The sequence below is a fragment of the Oncorhynchus masou genome, chromosome 24 (assembly GCF_036934945.1).
Source record: "Oncorhynchus masou masou isolate Uvic2021 chromosome 24, UVic_Omas_1.1, whole genome shotgun sequence".
NCBI classification, from domain to species: domain Eukaryota; kingdom Metazoa; phylum Chordata; class Actinopteri; order Salmoniformes; family Salmonidae; genus Oncorhynchus; species Oncorhynchus masou.
Genome location: NC_088235.1, coordinates 3,670,760 through 3,689,431, shown reverse-complemented (window position 1 = coordinate 3,689,431; position 18,672 = coordinate 3,670,760). Strand labels below are relative to the sequence as shown.

The window sequence follows — 18,672 nt, the reverse complement described above, 5'->3', positions numbered from 1 at the left end:
CTATCCCTATTAAACTTAACGCCGACCATTCTGAAATGTAATTCTAAGTGGGGGATTAGAACTAATTCATATTCATGAGCTGGAGGTCACAATAAAAATGAAAATGGATCAATTTAACTTTTTCCCCTTTTATTTACGTCACATTCTCTCTTTTGAAAGACATTCCTCAAATGTTTGAATGGAATATGTTTTTTTCAAAGGCTAATTTATACGTGCTTTCTCATCGACCGATTCTCTTAAGAGAAATGGGTTATATGTTGTTGGTCAACTAACCACGGAATTAGAATATAAATGTCTTGGTTTCTTCTGGCTGGAACAGCGCCATTTAATGTTTTTTTTTGTGTGACCTGAACATAAAGGCCCACGCGACCCCGGCAGAAATATAGGCTGGAGAAAAAAAATCGACTTGCTTAAATGTGTATTATTTTTATGCTATTTCTGGTAACCTATTAGTTCTGTGTTTTTGAAATATATATATATTTAAAAAAAATTACCATTGAATTCGAAATACCAAATGTTTTATCTGGACAAGTTAGACATCTCATGATGATGATTGTAAAACGTATTTTTTCCCCCAGTTATTGACAATGTTTTTAAAAGTATATTCGACTACGTTATAGTTACACTTATTCTCAACCACAGATTAAAGAGTCGGTTTTGGGGCCTGTTAATTTCACTGTTGCCGTTCCATTTTGATAAAAGTATAAATAATAAAAGTCTCTTTAAGAATACAATAATTGTAATTTCTGTCATATCCCTTTTTGGTCTCCAAAATAGGTAAACCCAGGCTAAATAATATTTGCCAAATTGGTTAGATTAGAATTCCGTATTGCGTCAGGCTGTTAATTTGATGTGTAAATGGTCTGTTTAGACGAGTGCACTGCAAAAACTGCTCGTATGAGCCACTTTGCCAGTCTGTCTGAAATGTTTTCCGCTTTTGAGAATATGTCCGGGCTGGGTTTGTCCGGGTTTGTTTTCTCGACCGAAAGGGGAGGGGCTTCTACAGCTACTCTGAGCGCTGAGTGGCAACCCCCACTGTCTGTCAGAGAGAGGACGCTCACTGATTGGATAGAGTGGGCGGCTCGGCAGGTGTCCTACGCTCATAGAGGGGCAAGGGTAGTGGGAATGTGATCAATCTTCATCCGTCTACATTAGCAATCACCTTAACACAGTGAGAGACACCACGCAAAACTCAAGCAAATTAGTTTGATTTATTTGGTTTTTAAAAACCCGGAAACCTTCACGATCGACTAACAGGGAAACAAGGACAGGGCACGCGCTGGGTGAGAAGTGGGAACCAATAGGCTACAGCTCTTCTCCATAATGCACAGTTTGCACTGTATTTGTTTTTGAGTTGCCGTCTTGAGTTCTCTGTCTTCGGGTTGCCATCCAGACTTCCTCGGTATTGGTGGATAGCCGCATTGGGTTCCTCTGGTCGCCTTTACCAGGCTACTAAAGGAGAGAAGCTTGGGGATAGGAAGGAGAGAAAAAAGGTACGTTACTTTACTGCTTTAGATTGAAGTTGGAGGATAGTTTTTCAATCCTTCTTTGTGTGTAAATTAGTTTGTCCTGCATTTTTAACAACCTTTAGGCCAAATAAACACAGCCTGTATACATTTATCACTCTCCGATTGCCACACAACGCAACCAGTAGGAAATACAGGTTAAAGTCCTATAACAATATGTGCGCGTTTTGATTCGTACTCCCATTGTCTAATCTATTATTAAAGTAATGATCAATTAATACTTGGCAAATCCCCTGAGTGGGCGACTTCAAGTTGAATTCCATTTTTTTTTTTAACGAGTTGTCAACTTCTTCGAATGTAGACTAGGGCCTAATAATTTTAATGTTAATTTCAATTGAAGCATGCTATTTTATTTTGTGTGTGTGTGGGGGGGGTGATAAAATGTCTAAACTACTTAGTAGATAATTGGAGAGGCGTGTATGGGGTTTTGTTTAAATTTATTTTGCTGATAACGAGTCTTGTGAAATGTTCACCCCCGAGGATTAATCTAAATTCTAATTGGGTTCATTTGCACGAAGATGTCTCCTTTTTCAAATCACTCCTTAAACAGAGCAGGGGCTGAAAATGTCGTTTTAAAGAACCGTCCGAATACACAGAAATAAGAGCCGCGGTTTGGGCCGCACAGCACGGGGGCCAGATAGTCATCTCGCTGAATAGAAGAGATGAGTTTCCGCTCGTTAACGTCAATTTAATTTCCAGCTTTTTAATTTTGGATTGTTCCCCCCCCTCCCTCCCTCCCCTCCGTGCACGTTAGCAGTCTAACGATAATTGGAAGTGGCAAGTGAAATGTTGGCTTCTAAATGTCAACAACCAACCGATACAGTGAAGCGTGGCCATGTTTTTAGGTTATACCTGCCCAGCTATATTGGGCTACTCAAGGACTACTCTTTGTACTTATGCTAAACTATTTTTTTTTGTAATAGAATGAGCCCGAAAGCTCTAAATAGTAGTTGATAGTAAAACAATTGTTTCCTAATGGTTGTCAGTGAGGGCTCAGACTGAGTTTCTATTGGACTGTTTCAGTTTGAGAATAAATGAGACTATGGGAACGAGGCCTACTTACACGTACACAACCCCGGACCAGAGCAACTTTCTTTGGCCTTATCAAAAAAAAACTTTTATCAAACTGGAATTATGAACCTATAGCACCCTAGTTTGATACAGCTCTCATCGAGGTATATATATATATATAACTATTTTCTGAGTTGATTTAGTTCGACAGCCTACATGCTACGGGGTAGAGACAATGGCCCATACTGACGGTGTGTAATTGAGTCCAACGGATTCAAGTGGGGTGCATATCAAGCCGATAGCCCAACACTTAGGCTATTTGTAACATGTTATTCAACCAAGATGGGCTAAACGACAAAAAGGAGATTATGCACAATTATGATGAAGTCAAATCTGGCCAATCCAGTTCAGACACACGGCATCGGACGTTAGTTTATCTTCTGGGTTCTAGGAAACGGCCCACACATATTAATACAAAGGGAATAATGGATTTATTTCGCTAGTTTAACACCTGCAGATGTTTTTGGTAGAATAGACACCAACAATACATTATGTTCCGTGTAGAACCAACGACATTTAAAAAGCCATACATAAACCACGCAGTTTTAACTAACAACCGAATTAATTTAATGAATACATTTTTCTTAAGATTATTTTATATACATACACACACTCTTCAAGATGAATCGTAGTGAGTATTATAGTTGGGAATACTAAATCAGACCTGTACTGTAGGTCTAAATTCAGAGAAGCAAAGAGGAAAATATTATTTGTAGATCACGGAATGTCCAACTAAACAATATTTAGTTAAACTTTGGAAATCATAAACAGGCCATTCGCATCTCAAAGGAAGAAAAACGGCACTGATTTACATCGAACAATTTGTCCTAATCCATACATTTTTATTTTTGCAGTGCACTTACATCGGCCCCTCTCTCGTCAAGCTGCAACATCGGGGGAAATCGAACTATTGGCAAGATCTGGGGGGACCCGTGACTGCCTCTAGCATGATGTCATACCTCAAACAGCCCCCCTACGGCATGAATGGCCTAGGGCTCAGCGGCTCCGCCATGGACCTACTGCACCCGTCTGTGGGCTACCCAGGTAGGGAGAAGCGCCTCGCATCCGCCCGTGTTTGAGTGGAATGTGTTAGCAAAACAGGTTCTGGATGTCAGGCTAGCTCGGTGCACGGCCCATCGCCCGGGGCTCACACACTCTGAGATGTCTCTCTCCAAATGGAAATGCAACCAATAAGGACAAACCTATAGTCAGTAACCAAACACACAACATCTCTGAACAGCCAACGATAACGTCCGCAGTGTACCCGCTGCTGGTTTCGACCTGTCCGGGCTTGAGGACACCACATGTTGGATAAAGATAGTATTGATTCTGAGCGTAATAGGCTACAACTCGGAATAAAACTTTATTTGAAGTGGATTTAAGCATGTTTAGCCATGAAAAAGTGAAAATAGCCTAATTGTGGGAACTAAAAATCTATTGTTTTATTTGTTATAGTTGGTAGGCTACATCGATATACAATTTGATATTTCTTATCTCATTATAACATAATGAAATGTTGACTGGTAGGACAAAAATAGACTAGCTCAATATTGCTCAAGTGGCACGAATTTTCGTCTTCATATGATTAGTGTTTCTGCTCAAAATAGACAAATCATTTTAAAGCTTTCATTTCAAATCTCTTACTCTCTCTGTTTCAGCGACGCCTAGAAAACAGCGTCGTGAACGGACCACGTTCACGCGCTCGCAGTTGGACATCCTCGAGTCGCTCTTTGCTAAAACTAGGTATCCGGATATCTTCATGCGCGAAGAGGTCGCACTGAAAATTAACCTTCCGGAATCCAGGGTCCAGGTAAAATGTCAACTTTTTTTTAAACGGCATTCGCTCTGCTTTTTGGGAGACAGCGATTCATTAATCTCAGGGATTGGTTCACGGATTAGGGTTGTTGTAACCAACTCAATGACGCACAGTATAGCCGCCCACCCCTGTAGCCCCCCCTCTTATGTTCCATGGAAAATATATACTTTACTTAAGCCATACTTCTCACGGCTAGGAGTTAGCTTCAATAGTGCCGCAATGACGTTTCCCTATAAAGTCATTGAGCTTGTATTAGTGATTTGGTGAGCTATTGACTGGGTCGCCTCTATATACATATAGTATTGGCTATACCACGTGACTATCTGAGGAATGGTGGTGTTTGTTATCTGTAGATTATTCAATAGTTGTTATCAAAACTGAATGCCATCCAGGGTAGTGATGACTAGACCTAAAATATGAACACCAATTAAAGGTTCACTGTTGGATGCCATAAAAAGTCTCTTCCTCCATATATGAACTCCTAGTAATTTATTGGGTAAATGGCCAACGTTTCAGCATCACTTTGCCTTCTTCAGGGTGCCGACACGTCATTTATTATTATGTTCTTCGATATAGCTTTGTTAAATTTAACATAAGTCTCTCACACACAGTCCTATAGGCTACTCATGTTCTGAGCAAATGGGTTTTAAAGGCATGAGGTCGGCACCAAGGCCAACCTCTCACCATTTTAAAGTTGTTGTTCGAATGCGTGTGAAACCAAATGCTCTACATGATCCTCCCCTCTTGGTGCTATAGAGTTACTCTGCTCTGAAGAGAAACTCTATCACCTGTTATCTACAAGGGTGGCATCCCAAATGGCACCCTATTCCCTACATAGTGAACTACTTTTGATCAGTGCCCTATGGGACACCCTATGGACACTGATCAAAAGTAGTGCATGTAGGGAAAAGGGTGCCATTTGGGACACACACAACGTATGAAACTAGAGACTCGTGCTGCTAGAAGGGAACAGGCCTGGGTGGAAATTAACATTGATACCTAATAACACCAATTTACCTCCATAATGTTGTTCTATCATGACCTTTTCCCTTTCAACAGGCTCACAGTGCATTTCTATCGGATGGCTGGGTTGCTAACTCTTGGTTTGGTTCGGTGTGGCTTTAACATTTGGTTGGTTGCGTTTGGTTCGGTTTTAATGGTTGATAGGTTATGTTTGTTTCTAGGTGTGCTTTAACAGTTGATTCTCTGTATGGTTCTAGCTGTGCTTTAACAGTTGATTCTCTGTTTGGTTCTAGCTGTGCTTTAACAGTTGATTCTCTGTATGGTTCTAGCTGTGCTTTAACAGTTGATTCTCTGTTTGGTTCTAGCTGTGCTTTAACAGTTGATTCTCTGTTTGGTTCTAGCTGTGCTTTAACAGTTGATTCTCTGTTTGGTTCTAGCTGTGCTTTAACAGATGATTCTCTGTTTTGGTTCTAGGTGTGGTTCAAGAACCGCCGGGCGAAGTGTCGGCAGCAGGCACAGAGCGGCAACAGTACCAAGGCCCGTCCGGCCAAGAAGAAGTCCTCTCCGGCGAGGGAGAGCACCGGGTCGGAGAGCAGCGGCCAGTTCACCCCGCCTGCCGTCTCCAGCGCAGTTTCCTCCTCTTCTTCCTCCTCCTCCACCAATCACGCGGGTACAGGCCTCAGCAACACCTCTACCTCCATCAGCACCGTCTCGTCCATTTGGAGTCCCGCCATCTCCCCGGGCAACGGCCCGTTAACACCCGCCTCCGCCCCACCGCTCGCCGAGCCCCCAGGACCACCATCCAACGCCTCCTGCATGCAGCGGTCGGGGTCGGTCTCAGCCACCTCCTCCTATCCCATGTCCTACAACCAGACAACAGGCTACGGCTCCTACAACCCTACCCCGTCCAGCTCCTACTTCAGCGGGGTGGACTGCGGCTCCTACCTGGCCCCCATGCACTCTCACCCACACCACCAGCTCAGCCCCATGACGGCCTCTTCTATGTCAGGTCACCCGCACCACCACATCAGTCAGTCTTCAGGACACCATCACCACCACCATCACCAGGCTTACGGAGGCTCTGGCCTGGCCTTCAATGGCTCAGACTGCTTGGATTATAAAGAGCAGACAGCGGCCTCCTCGTGGAAACTCAACTTTAATGCCAGTGACTGCTTGGACTACAAAGACCAGGCCTCCTGGAGGTTCCAAGTCTTGTGAGGACTACAAAGACCAGGGGACTCATGTCTTGTGATTGGTTTACCTTTTTTTTCTCCCTTCTGTATTTTCTCTCCTTCCCTATTTGGTTTCCTCACTCATCATTTGTTGATTTTTAAAGAGAAAAAAGTATATGAACTTTAAAAAGTAACAGCAATTATAGTTTGGATGGACAGAAGCTCATTGATTGGACTTATTTTTTATTATTTTCAATAAACGGTCCCTTTTTACGCTTATGAAAACAACTTGAGAGAGGGCTGTGGGCTTGATTGAAAAGTCGTTTTACTTTTGTCAATGAAGAAATGTTTCGACCTTTTTAACTATGGACTGTTTTAACAAATGTTGTTTCAACCAAACCTCTGTGACCACTAGCGTCCTCCTGTCCTGGCTCTGGCGATGCACTCATGTCTGTCTCTGGAAAGATGAGGATTACCTACCGTCACCGTGCCAGTGCACGCGCTGCTTACCTCCGTCCATTTCCAATCAAATCCTGTTTTTATTTCTGAAATGTGTTATTTTTAGGATGAAAGAGATTTTAGTCAGCGACGTAAAGGCGTTGAAATATGTATATATGTATTTGGGTCAGTTACAGTGACCACGTTTAGTTGGTGTTTCTGAATTTGAAATTGTTTAATAAGAACTTTGAAAAAACTATAGCCGATGTAAATCATTCCAAAGATAACGAATTGGCCATGAAGTTCCATTTTTTTTATATATACGTTTTCCTTTATAGACAAAAAATGCATTAGACAACTTGAAATGTCCTGGAGAAACGAAATAAGAAAATATAAAAGTAAAACGTGTATTAGATCATGCTCAATCAGGACTGCAGTTTTTCAAAAGGAAAATATCTTTTTAAAAGTTAAAAAATATTTCAAACATACCTCCTGACTCTGGCATTTGTCAATCGTAAAATTTGACATATTTTAACAATAGCACTTGACTTCCTGTTGGAGTCAAATTAATCATTTTTAAGAATGTGGATTTGCTGTTCCAAGATGCCAGTGAAATGTTGAATGTATCTCAAGGCGAACACCCTTATCCATTCAATAAAGATCCGTCAACTCATATTTCTTAGTGGATTCTGTGTTTGACCCGAATTAGCCTACAATTTCACCCAGTGCTTGACTTGGACTGATATATATAGGTGCCTGTACTGGTTTTATATGCAGGTAGGCATAGCCGATGCTCTAATTTATGTAGGGTTCCTGTTTCCGTGTAAACAAGTCACACTTTGTTTTATATGCGTGTTGAACTGTTAATTAGACTAAGCGTAGGCCTAACGGGGTGAATTGATGCAAATGACTCCCATAATTAAAACAAGTTCAAATACATCGTGTAGGCCTACAGGACATTTTACATTTAAGAGTGTTTATTTAATCCCTGTGGTCAAATTGAAACGCTGAAATCACTTATTGCTTTAGGGAAATTAAACGTATGTTTTTTACATGCAGCGTTAAAACGCTTTAAATATTGAGTCTGTCACATTTTGATCACGGAGTAATTGAATGCGCATATAATTACAAACGTGCGTTTTTTCAGTGGAGCGCGGAGAGTCGCGTTTATTCAAAATAACCTGGAAGAATTTCACCGCCTCTGATGCGGTAATTACGTAGGTGGGGCCGGGTTAGCGGGTCAAAAAGCGGAGAGGAGGCAGCTCGAGGGCATAAACCCATTAAAAAAGGGAAAATCGGCGGCGTTTTGGCAAGGTTGTTAAGACGTGCATGTTTTAACAGTGTGCGAAGGCCACGCGGATAATGATACTGTCAGAGGAAGATCCAACATTGTTGAACTCTGAAGGCTAAGACCAAAAACAATCTTTGACAAGGCACCGTTCTTTATTAGTTGTAGGCTTTGTAGTTATAATAGTTAGAATTGGACTATTTCATTTTCGCGGCACAGGATCTTTCTTCTAGGAATACAGGCATAATGCACAGGCCATCTATTTGCAACAAACCTGAACGTTGATTAAGGGACCTATCAACAAATCCCAGATTGCCCCTTTAATGATGAATAGTATGCAGTACCAGCTAAATAAACACACTGGTCTGCGTCCCAAATGGCACATATATTTCCTACATAGTGGAGAATAAAAATGTAATAGGGTTCCATTTGAAATCCGCAGCCTCTTGCTAACTAGAACATTATACATGTTTGTTCGAGTATGCCTACGTGCGCTTTGAGACATCTGCGACAACGCGAGTGTACACAAACATTTGCAACCAATCTTGGGTATTTAAAAAAAAGGAATTCGAGTATTCTGTAGCCTCGTGCTCTTACGTGAAACGCTTTCCAACAAACACGACCAGGACTTGAGAATTAGAAATTGGATTTGGCACAACGGAATTGGTTTGACGCATAGGTCAGGTGGAACATTCGATTTAAATCATTTTTCAGAACGGTCCATTTCATGGTCCCTTACTTTATAATTTCGTTAAATAAATAGTTGCCTATGTCTCCTATATTTAGACGATTAATAAACATAAGGCTACCATTTCGTTTTTAAAATACTGTTGGGACTTATTAATTCATAAGATTTCTCTAATTATGTAAAAAGTAGATTATGTAATGTGTTGCCCTATTTGGTTTAAACTCGCATATTCCATACTCTCTCACTATCTATGCTGTGTTGTCCATTACTTCTGTTTAAACTAATCACGCAAGGGATAAGGGACTGGATTAGCTTGAATCCGTTTTGTTTTAAACATCCACCCATGAAATAAAATAATGTCCTTTTCGTTCAGACATATACATGCTACATAATAAAAATAAATACTGTAAAATATGACTAGGATAATTGGCTTTGCACATGTTGGCAATGGCAGCGTATGTTAGTTACACAACTTCCGATACAGCAATAGAATAGCATGTACAGTTTCATACAGAAAACGAGGCATGATTTAGTGAATGTTGCCATTTTAATTGCATCAAAGGAATAATCTTGAATGGGTTTTCAAATCCTGTTAATTCTAATTTATGTCAGGTAGATAATGCGTGCAGGCTTGGCTACTCGCATTGCTTATACAAAACATCGGTCTCTTCAAAGTCTCAAAGCTGCAATAAGGCTGCTTTTAAGCAGGCAGCCCAATTCTGATCTTTTACCCCCATTAATTGATCTTTTGACCAATCATATCAGCTCAAAAATGATCTTACGTGAAAGGACTTGTGATTGGTCAAAATATTATAATATTTGGCTGCCTGTGTAAACGCAGCCTTAAAGAGACGCTCTGTAAGGGATTATTTGAACTGTGTTTACACAGGCAGGCAAATTATGATATTTTTGCCCTATTATTGTCGAAAGAAATCTGATCTGATTGGTCAAAAGACCAATTAGTGGCAAAATATCAGATTCGGGCTACCTGTGTAAACGCAGCCTAAATTGCTGTATTTTCTCTCTGCATAATCATTATATTACTACTAAAAGCTCAATGTAGCGACACCAGTTGGAACCTAAGAGAGGTGAGCAGGAACTTGCAGGCCACAGCCAATGGGTCAGCACACATTTTGTTTTGCCATGGCATTTTAGGTGTAAAGGTCAAACCTTAGGGCTAGATTAAATCTCATTGTCCATTTTCAGCTATGCCCCTCTTAAAGGCAATGTTTCCACATTCACGGTAAACGCTAAACATGTTGCAATCGAAAAAGGACCTTAAGGGGCTCTACTCAATCTGCATCTCTGAAGTGTTACAGATTGAAATAGAAATGTAAAGGTAATTTCCGATTGAGCAGATATAGGCAGCGTTTACTGTAAATGCAGTCTACGCTAACGCGGGAACATTGCCTTTAAGTGTCAATCGCGCTTTAACGTGGCTCTTTCGCATTACAGATAAACTCTAGCGTTTAGCTGTCTAGCTATCTCTAGTCACGTTTATACCTGCCACTAACATGCGTCCGTCGTCCTGATCTTGTCAGTTTATACATGGAAGATCTGATCACAATCAGTTCTCAATGAGTCTTTTAATCGTCTACAGCTGTCTGAAAACGTGAACACAATGTGGACACAATCAGGACTCGCTACCATGTTAGCACCAGGGCCTGTAATGTGTACAGTGTATGACTTTACGATCACTCCTATAAACCTATCACAAACTTTATTCCTTCCAAAGTGACCTTTTCATGTTGTCAGAACCATCCAAGCTACATGTAATTGTCTAGATAATAGTCTGTAAAGAGCAACCAGAGTCATATATAAAACTAAACTGTGTCTCTGAGAGCAACAAAGTCAATCCGCTGGTCAGTCATTAAATCCCGCCTGGTCACACCATTATTATTTGTGACTGGGATCAACAGCCTCAGATGGTGTCTGTGGGGATGACATCACGTGGTCTGTATTGAGTCAAGAACAGGGTCCATGTGGGTTGGAGATGTCCTCCTCTGGCTCCCTGGATCGCCAGGTCACCGTATCCCTCAGGGTGAACTGACCCTATGGCCTAGCTACTTTCTGCCTGAGTGAGCCTGGGCCGCGTTCCAAATGGCATCCTATGCCCTACTTTTAACCAGGGTCCATATACAGTAGTAGTGCACTATATAGGGCATAGGGTGCCATTGGAAGCATATCCCCTGGATAGGCTCAAATACCTGTTGACGTTTTTCCAACTATCCTATCCAGGAAATGAACTGTGCTGGACCTTTTTGTTGTTGTTGTTTTAGCATACGTGAATGTGATTTATATCAGTGTGTGTGGGAGATCTGACAAGCCGGAGATATTATGTGTATGAGAGAGAGATCCAGTGGGTCTTCCCCGAGATGGACCGATAGCACAACCTGCATGCTGGGACAGTTCTCCTCCTCCTTTTCTCATCCAACCTGGTTTTTCATTGGCTGTCTAGCGTCGCCAGACGTCAGCATCTTCACGTGTTGATAGGTCGGTCTGAGGAGCGAGACGGCATGGGGCCGGGCCTGGGAGGATACTTACCTGAGGAAGAGGTTAAACAGAGTTTAACGGGGTCGTGTTCATTAGTGCACAACGTAGCAAAGCGTTTTGCAAAATGATAATTAACATTTCTTATTGGACAAGTCCAAAGTAGTCCCTCCCTGCTTGTCTGTTTTTTTCCCCCGTTTGGGGCCGAATGAACATGACCCCGTACCGACATGGTGTAGTCAGGAGTGACGGCTCTAGTTTCAATGGTGCTTTGTGATACGTGGCCGTCCTGTCGGGCAGCCTTGGGTTTTGTTCGGCAGGTATTTTGGTTTTGTTTTATGCGTCAATTATGTCTGGGACTGGTACAAGAATCAAACGTTTTAGATTCCAATTGATAATTGGTGGTGTTGCAAGAGGTAATTAACAAGTGGCAGGGCAGCTTTTTCAAGACCCGCTTTGCACAGTCAGCCAGCAAGACACTTTTCCCCCTCTGAGATTGTGAGTATTTTTCTAAATTACAAACTAGGTTTGACTTTCGAATGTCTTCAACATATTTTACCTGATTTGATACTAATCATAAACGGACACTTTCAACAGCGGTGAGCAACACAAGACCTCTTTAATATTACACTTCAAAACTGCAATAACTGCCTGTTCAGGGGCAGAACGACAGATTTTGTACCTTGTCAGCTCGGGGATTTGAACTTGCAACCTTTCGGTTACTAGTCCAATGCACTAGGCTACACTGCCGCCCCTGTTAAGTGATGGTCAGGTCCGTCCAAGCCCCAGAGAAAGCCTCCAAGCCCCAGAGAAAGCTTCCAAGCCCCAGAGAAAGCCTCCAAGCCCCAGAGAAAGCCTCCAAGCCCGAGAAAGCCTCCAAGCCCCAGAGAAAGCCTCCAAGCCCCAGAGAAAGCCTCCAAGCCCGAGAAAGCCTCCAAGCCCCAGAGAAAGCCTCCAAGCCCCAGAGAAAGCCTCCAAGCCCCAGAGAAAGCCTCCAAGCCCGAGAAAGCCTCCAAGCCCGAGAAAGCCTCCAAGCCCCAGAGAAAGCCTCCAAGCCCCAGAGAAAAAGGAACTTCCCTCCGAGCTGAAAGCAGCTTACTCATCCCCATGACAACCCAGGGAGTGCATTCACAGTATTCCTACTAGGTTTGGATAGGTAAAGCCCAGCTGAGTGCACACCAAGTCTCTGTCCAAAATGTCACCCTATTCCCTATATAGTGCACTACTTTTGACCAGGGCCCTATGGGACTAGGGTGCCATTTGGAACACAAGCTAGCTCTCCCTGACTGCTGCTTGCATCACACTCAAAACTCTGGCTCCCCACAAACCCCCCCGCTCCCCTCAAGACTCCCGGCTCCTAGGTTCCTCTCAAAACACCCTGCTCCCCTCAAGACCCCCGGCTCCTAGGCTCCCCTCAAGGCCCCGGCTCCTAGGCTCCCCTCAAGGCCCCGGCTCCCCTCAAGGCCCCTGCTCCTAGGCTCCCCTCAAGGCCCCTGCTCCTAGGCTCCCCTCAAGGCCCCTGCTCCTAGGCTCCCCTCTAGGCCCCGGCTCCCCTCAAGGCCCCTGCTCCTAGACTCCCCTCAAGGCCCCTGTTCCTAGGCTCCCCTCAAGGCCCCGGCTCCTAGGCTCCCCTCAAGGCCCCTGCTCCTAGGCTCCCCTCTAGGCCCCGGCTCCTAGGCTCCCCTCAAGGCCCCAGCTCCTAGGCTCCCCTCAAGGCCCCGGCTCCTCATAAGAACCCCGGCTCCTAGGCTCCCCTCAAGGCCCCGGCTCCTAGGCTCCCCTCAAGGCCCCTGCTCCTAGGCTCCCCTCAAGGCCCCGGCTCCTAGGCTCCCCTCAAGGCCCCGGCTCCCCTCAAGGCCCCTGCTCCTAGGCTCCCCTCAAGGCCCCTGCTCCTAGGCTCCCCTCTAGGCCCCAGCTCCCCTCAAGGCCCCTGCTCCTAGGCTCCCCTCAAGGCCCCTGCTCCTAGGCTCCCCTCAAGGCCCCGGCTCCCCTCAAGGCCCCTGCTCCTAGACTCCCCTCAAGGCCCCTGCTCCTAGGCTCCCCTCAAGGCCCCTGCTCCTAGGCTCCCCTCAAGGCCCCTGCTCCTAGGCTCCCCTCAAGGCCCCTGCTCCTAGGCTCCCCTCAAGGCCCCGGCTCCCCTCAAGGCCCCTGCTCCTAGGCTCCCCTCAAGGCCCCTGCTCCTAGGCTCCCCTCTAGGCCCCGGCTCCCCTCAAGGCCCCTGCTCCTAGACTCCCCTCAAGGCCCCTGCTCCTAGGCTCCCCTCAAGGCCCCTGCTCCTAGGCTCCCCTCAAGGCCCCTGCTCCTAGGCTCCCCTCAAGGCCCCGGCTCCCCTCAAGGCCCCTGCTCCTAGACTCCCCTCAAGGCCCCTGCTCCTAGGCTCCCCTCAAGGCCCCTGCTCCTAGGCTCCCCTCAAGGCCCCTGCTCCTAGGCTCCCCTCAAGGCCCCTGCTCCTAGGCTCCCCTCAAGGCCCCGGCTCCCCTCAAGGCCCCTGCTCCTAGGCTCCCCTCAAGGCCCCTGCTCCTAGGCTCCCCTCTAGGCCCCGGCTCCCCTCAAGGCCCCTGCTCCTAGACTCCCCTCAAGGCCCCTGCTCCTAGGCTCCCCTCAAGGCCCCTGCTCCTAGGCTCCCCTCAAGGCCCCGGCTCCTAGGCTCCCCTCAAGGCCCCTGCTCCTAGGCTCCCCTCAAGGCCCCGGCTCCTAGGCTCCCCTCAAGGCCCCGGCTCCTAGGCTCCCCTCAAGGCCCCGGCTCCTAGGCTCCCCTCAAGGCCCCTGCTCCTAGGCTCCCCTCAAGGCCCCGGCTCCTAGGCTCCCCTCAAGGCCCCGGCTCCCCTCAAGGCCCCTGCTCCTAGGCTCCCCTCAAGGCCCCTGCTCCTAGGCTCCCCTCAAGGCCCCTGCTCCTAGACTCCCCTCAAGGCCCCTGCTCCTAGGCTCCCCTCAAGGCCCCGGCTCCTAGGCTCCCCTCAAGGCCCCGGCTCCCCTCAAGGCCCCTGCTCCTAGGCTCCCCTCAAGGCCCCTGCTCCTAGGCTCCCGTCAAGGCCCCTGCTCCTAGGCTCCCCTCAAGGCCCCTGCTCCTAGGCTCCCCTCAAGGCCCCGGCTCCCCTCAAGGCCCCTGCTCCTAGACTCCCCTCAAGGCCCCCGCTCCTAGGCTCCCCTCAAGGCCCCTGCTCCTAGGCTCCCCTCAAGGCCCCGGCTCCTAGGCTCCCCTCAAGGCCCCTGCTCCTAGGCTCCTCTCATGACCCCGGCTCCTAGGCTCCTCATAAGAACCCCGGCTCCTAGGCTCCCCTCAAGGCCCCTGCTCCTAGGCTCCCCTCAAGGCCCCTGCTCCTAGACTCCCTCAAGGCCCCTGCTCCTAGGCTCCCCTCAAGGCCCCTGCTCCTAGGCTCCCCTCAAGGCCCCGGCTCCTAGGCTCCCCTCAAGGCCCCTGCTCCTAGGCTCCCCTCAAGGCCCCGGCTCCTAGGCTCCCCTCAAGGCCCCGGCTCCTAGGCTCCCCTCAAGGCCCCTGCTCCTAGGCTCCCCTCAAGGCCCCGGCTCCTAGGCTCCCCTCAAGGCCCCGGCTCCCCTCAAGGCCCCTGCTCCTAGGCTCCCCTCAAGGCCCCTGCTCCTAGGCTCCCCTCAAGGCCCCTGCTCCTAGACTCCCCTCAAGGCCCCTGCTCCTAGGCTCCCCTCAAGGCCCCTGCTCCTAGGCTCCCCTCAAGGCCCCGGCTCCTAGGCTCCCCTCAAGGCCCCGGCTCCCCTCAAGGCCCCTGCTCCTAGGCTCCCCTCAAGGCCCCTGCTCCTAGGCTCCCCTCTAGGCCCCGGCTCCCCTCAAGGCCCCTGCTCCTAGGCTCCCCTCAAGGCCCCTGCTCCTAGGCTCCCCTCAAGGCCCCGGCTCCCCTCAAGGCCCCTGCTCCTAGACTCCCCTCAAGGCCCCTGCTCCTAGGCTCCCCTCAAGGCCCCTGCTCCTAGGCTCCCTCAAGGCCCCGGCTCCTAGGCTCCCCTCAAGGCCCCTGCTCCTAGGCTCCTCTCATGACCCCGGCTCCTAGGCTCCCCTCAAGGCCCCGGCTCCTAGGCTCCCCTCAAGGCCCCGGCTCCTAGGCTCCCCTCAAGGCCCCGGCTCCTAGGCTCCTCTCATGACCCCGGCTCCTAGGCTCCTCATAAGAACCCCGGCTCCTAGGCTCCCCTCAAGGCCCCTGCTCCTAGGCTCCCCTCAAGGCCCCTGCTCCTAGGCTCCCCTCAAGGCCCCTGCTCCTAGGCTCCCCTCTAGGGCCCGGCTCCCCTCAAGGCCCCGGCTCCCCTCAAGGCCCCGGCTCCTAGGCTCCCCTCAAGGCCCCGGATCCTAGGCTCCTCTCATGACCCCAGCTCCCCTCAAGGCCCCGGCTCCTAGGCTCCTCTCATGACCCCAGCTCTCCTCTAGGCCCCGGCTCCCCTCAAGGCCCCGGCTCCCCTCAAGGCCCCGGCTCCTAGGCTCCTCTCATGACCCCAGCTCCCCTCAAGGCCCCGGCTCCTAGGCTCCTCTCATGACCCCAGCTCCCCTCAAGGTGTTTGACTTGGATGGCCCAGTTCTAATACTGTGCATGGAGGGCTTCTTTCCTTCTTTGAGGTCATCACTGATCTAACAAGGGTTGATTGGGGGAAGCAAAAGGATGGAAAATGTACCCAACACCAACACATCCATCATGGACTATTATTACATCTGATATAGAAGGCTATAGGCTAGGCTACGAGGCAGCCAGAAAGACAGACAGAGACACAGACAGAGACACAGACACAGAGAGAGACAGAGGGACAGAGAGACACGAGAGACAGCCAGAGAGACAGACAGAGACCGAGACAAACAGAGGGACAGAGAGACACGAGAGACAGCCAGAGAGACAGACAGAGACAGAGAGAAACAGAGGGACAGAGAAACAGACACGAGAGACAGCCAGAGAGACAGACAGAGACAGAGAGAAACAGAGGGACAGAGAAACAGACACGAGAGACAGCCAGAGAGACAGACAGAGACAGAGAGAAACAGAGGGACAGAGAAACAGACACGAAAGACAGAGGGACAGAGAGAGAGAGACAGGGAGAGAGGGACAATATTGTCAATATCAATATTGCTACATTGATATTGATTACTGCATTGTTGGGTTTAGAACTTGTAAGAAAGACATGTCACTGTACGTGACATTAAAAGCCCACAGAGTAGCTGTTGCACAAGATAACGTGGATGATAACGGATAATGATGGGTGGGGAAGACACGCACGCTGGGGGCTAGCTTCATTTACAACCGCTAACAAGGCCGCTCCCCCACTACACCACTACACCACGCCCCACCAGTATTTTATTTTACCTTTATTTAACTAGGCAAGTCAGTTAAGTACAGATTCTTATTTTCAATGACGACCTAGGAACAGTGGGTTAACTGCGTGTTCAGGGGCAGAACGACAGATGTGTACCTTGTCAGCTCAGGGGTTTGAACTTGCAACCTTTCGGTCTCACCACTAGGCTACCCTGCCAGTATAGTAATAGCACTGTCCTAATAGGCTCATCTCTTCCAGCCATCTCAGGTGGCTGGAGTCTATTAAAGGCCGACTCAATATATTTATTACTACACTTGAAGGCCCGTTTCCTGGACACAGATCTACGCCGGGATTCAACCGGACTTCGGGTTGTCGACAATCCGGTTGAGCCGACATGCACAGCGAATAGAGATCCTCGCGAACGCAAGGCCTTTAAAAGACACATTGTCAACATACCCGCAGTCGACATAAATATATACATTTGCGATATTTTCTTATTTTTATTGGACAGCTAGAGAGGATGATAGTGGGGAGAGATAGAGGCGGGGTCAAAGGGCAGAAGCTAAACCTATGCTGACAACGTAGACGTGTGTGTGCTGGAGGCTGTGGTCTTAACGTTAGACCTGTCTAGTCACAGGTGCCAGAGCTCTCCCAACAGGAGAGACATTTGTTATTTGGTTCTAATCAAAACTGTGTATATACACTGCTCAAAAAATAAAGGGAACCCTAAAATAACACATCCTAGATCTGAATGAATGAAATATTCTTATTAAATACTTTTTTCTTTACATAGTTGAATGTGCTGACAACAAAATCACACAAAAATTATCAATGGAAATCAGTTTGACTTCACAGAAGTGTGATTGACTTGGAGTTACATTGTGTTGTTTAAGTGTTCCCTTTATTTTTTTGAGCAGTGTATTAATAAAGTTGAGCAGACGGCTGCTTCCCCAGACAGATCAAACCGAGTCCTGGACTATAAAACGTGGTGATTCTCTACAATGGGTTTTAGCCCAGGACTAGGTGTAATCTGAGAGGATTGAAGTATTTGTAGTCCTAGCCGACACCTACAGGCCCACAGCAGACATCTAAAAAACAGATATCAACTGTAACCCAATGACTTTTATTACAGGTTTTGTAGGTTTTATTTTAAGATGGCAAGTCATTGAATGAGGTGATATTAGGCTGCAGTAGTTGTTTGAAAGTGACATGTATCAGGAGATAAAACCAATGACAATATCTCTTATCCAAACAGCTGCTCTCTTGAGTATCACTGAACAAAACAGAACCATTTCTGTTTACATAAGACAAGTATTAGCCTTGTATCACCAGACAGAAACGTTATTATTTTCACCAATCTCTCTCCCAAAACGATTGACGATTGAAAAAACATACAATGATTATTATTTTTGGAAACCTAACAAAACAACACAAAGAAAGACAACACAGAAACCAACCCACCCTGACTGACTGATCTGTTCTGTCCATTTCACCATACTTTCCAGCCTCGGATTCGTTGTTGTATATATTTTTGAGAAGCAAATCCTCTTAGAATGCAGAGTAAATAGATTAGGATACAGTGGCGGATTAGGGTCTGCGCGGTGCTGTCAGATTAGTCCCGAGCGCAGCGCGTCGACAGCTCGTGACAAGGCCGTGGCTGCTGTTCAGGAAAGGGGCTCGAGCTGCTCTGTTCGGCGCGCAGTGCTGCTGCCCGTGCTCACCGCTTAAAAATCGCTTGTTATATTGGCTTCCGTTCATGAATAAAAACCGTCGGCAGTCCGTAATCTCGACACATACACACAGTAGCCTACACGGTACACAGTACAAACTGTAGGCCACATCATCTGATAAACTATAGAGAGACCAAACATTCACTGCACCAGCATGCCTAATGATAGTGGGTTTGACATATTTTAGTGTGCAACAAGTACAAGGGACAGGCCTAAAAGCCATAAACA

At 47.2% G+C, this 18,672-nt stretch overlaps 1 protein-coding gene across 1 annotated transcript; it reads left to right on the top strand.

The window, feature by feature from the left end:
- Positions 1-1,139: 1,139 nt before the first annotated feature.
- Positions 1,140-7,661, top strand: LOC135511799 (homeobox protein OTX1 B-like). Its single transcript, XM_064933261.1, has 4 exons — positions 1,140-1,493; positions 3,452-3,641; positions 4,256-4,407; positions 5,851-7,661. Exons 2-4 carry the CDS (start codon positions 3,545-3,547, stop codon positions 6,592-6,594), a joined length of 993 nt encoding a protein of 330 aa, XP_064789333.1. The 5' UTR covers positions 1,140-1,493; positions 3,452-3,544; the 3' UTR covers positions 6,595-7,661.
- Positions 7,662-18,672: the final 11,011 nt, after the last annotated feature.

Excerpts from the sequence above, each read along its gene's own strand:
- LOC135511799 (XM_064933261.1), top strand. The coding sequence starts at position 3,545 with ATGATGTCATACCTCAAACAGCCCCCCTACGGCATGAATGGCCTAGGG. Across the intron at positions 3,642-4,255 it reads CCCGTCTGTGGGCTACCCAG|CGACGCCTAGAAAACAGCGT; the intron begins GTAGGGAGAAGC and ends TCTCTGTTTCAG. Across the intron at positions 4,408-5,850 it reads TTCCGGAATCCAGGGTCCAG|GTGTGGTTCAAGAACCGCCG; the intron begins GTAAAATGTCAA and ends TTTTGGTTCTAG.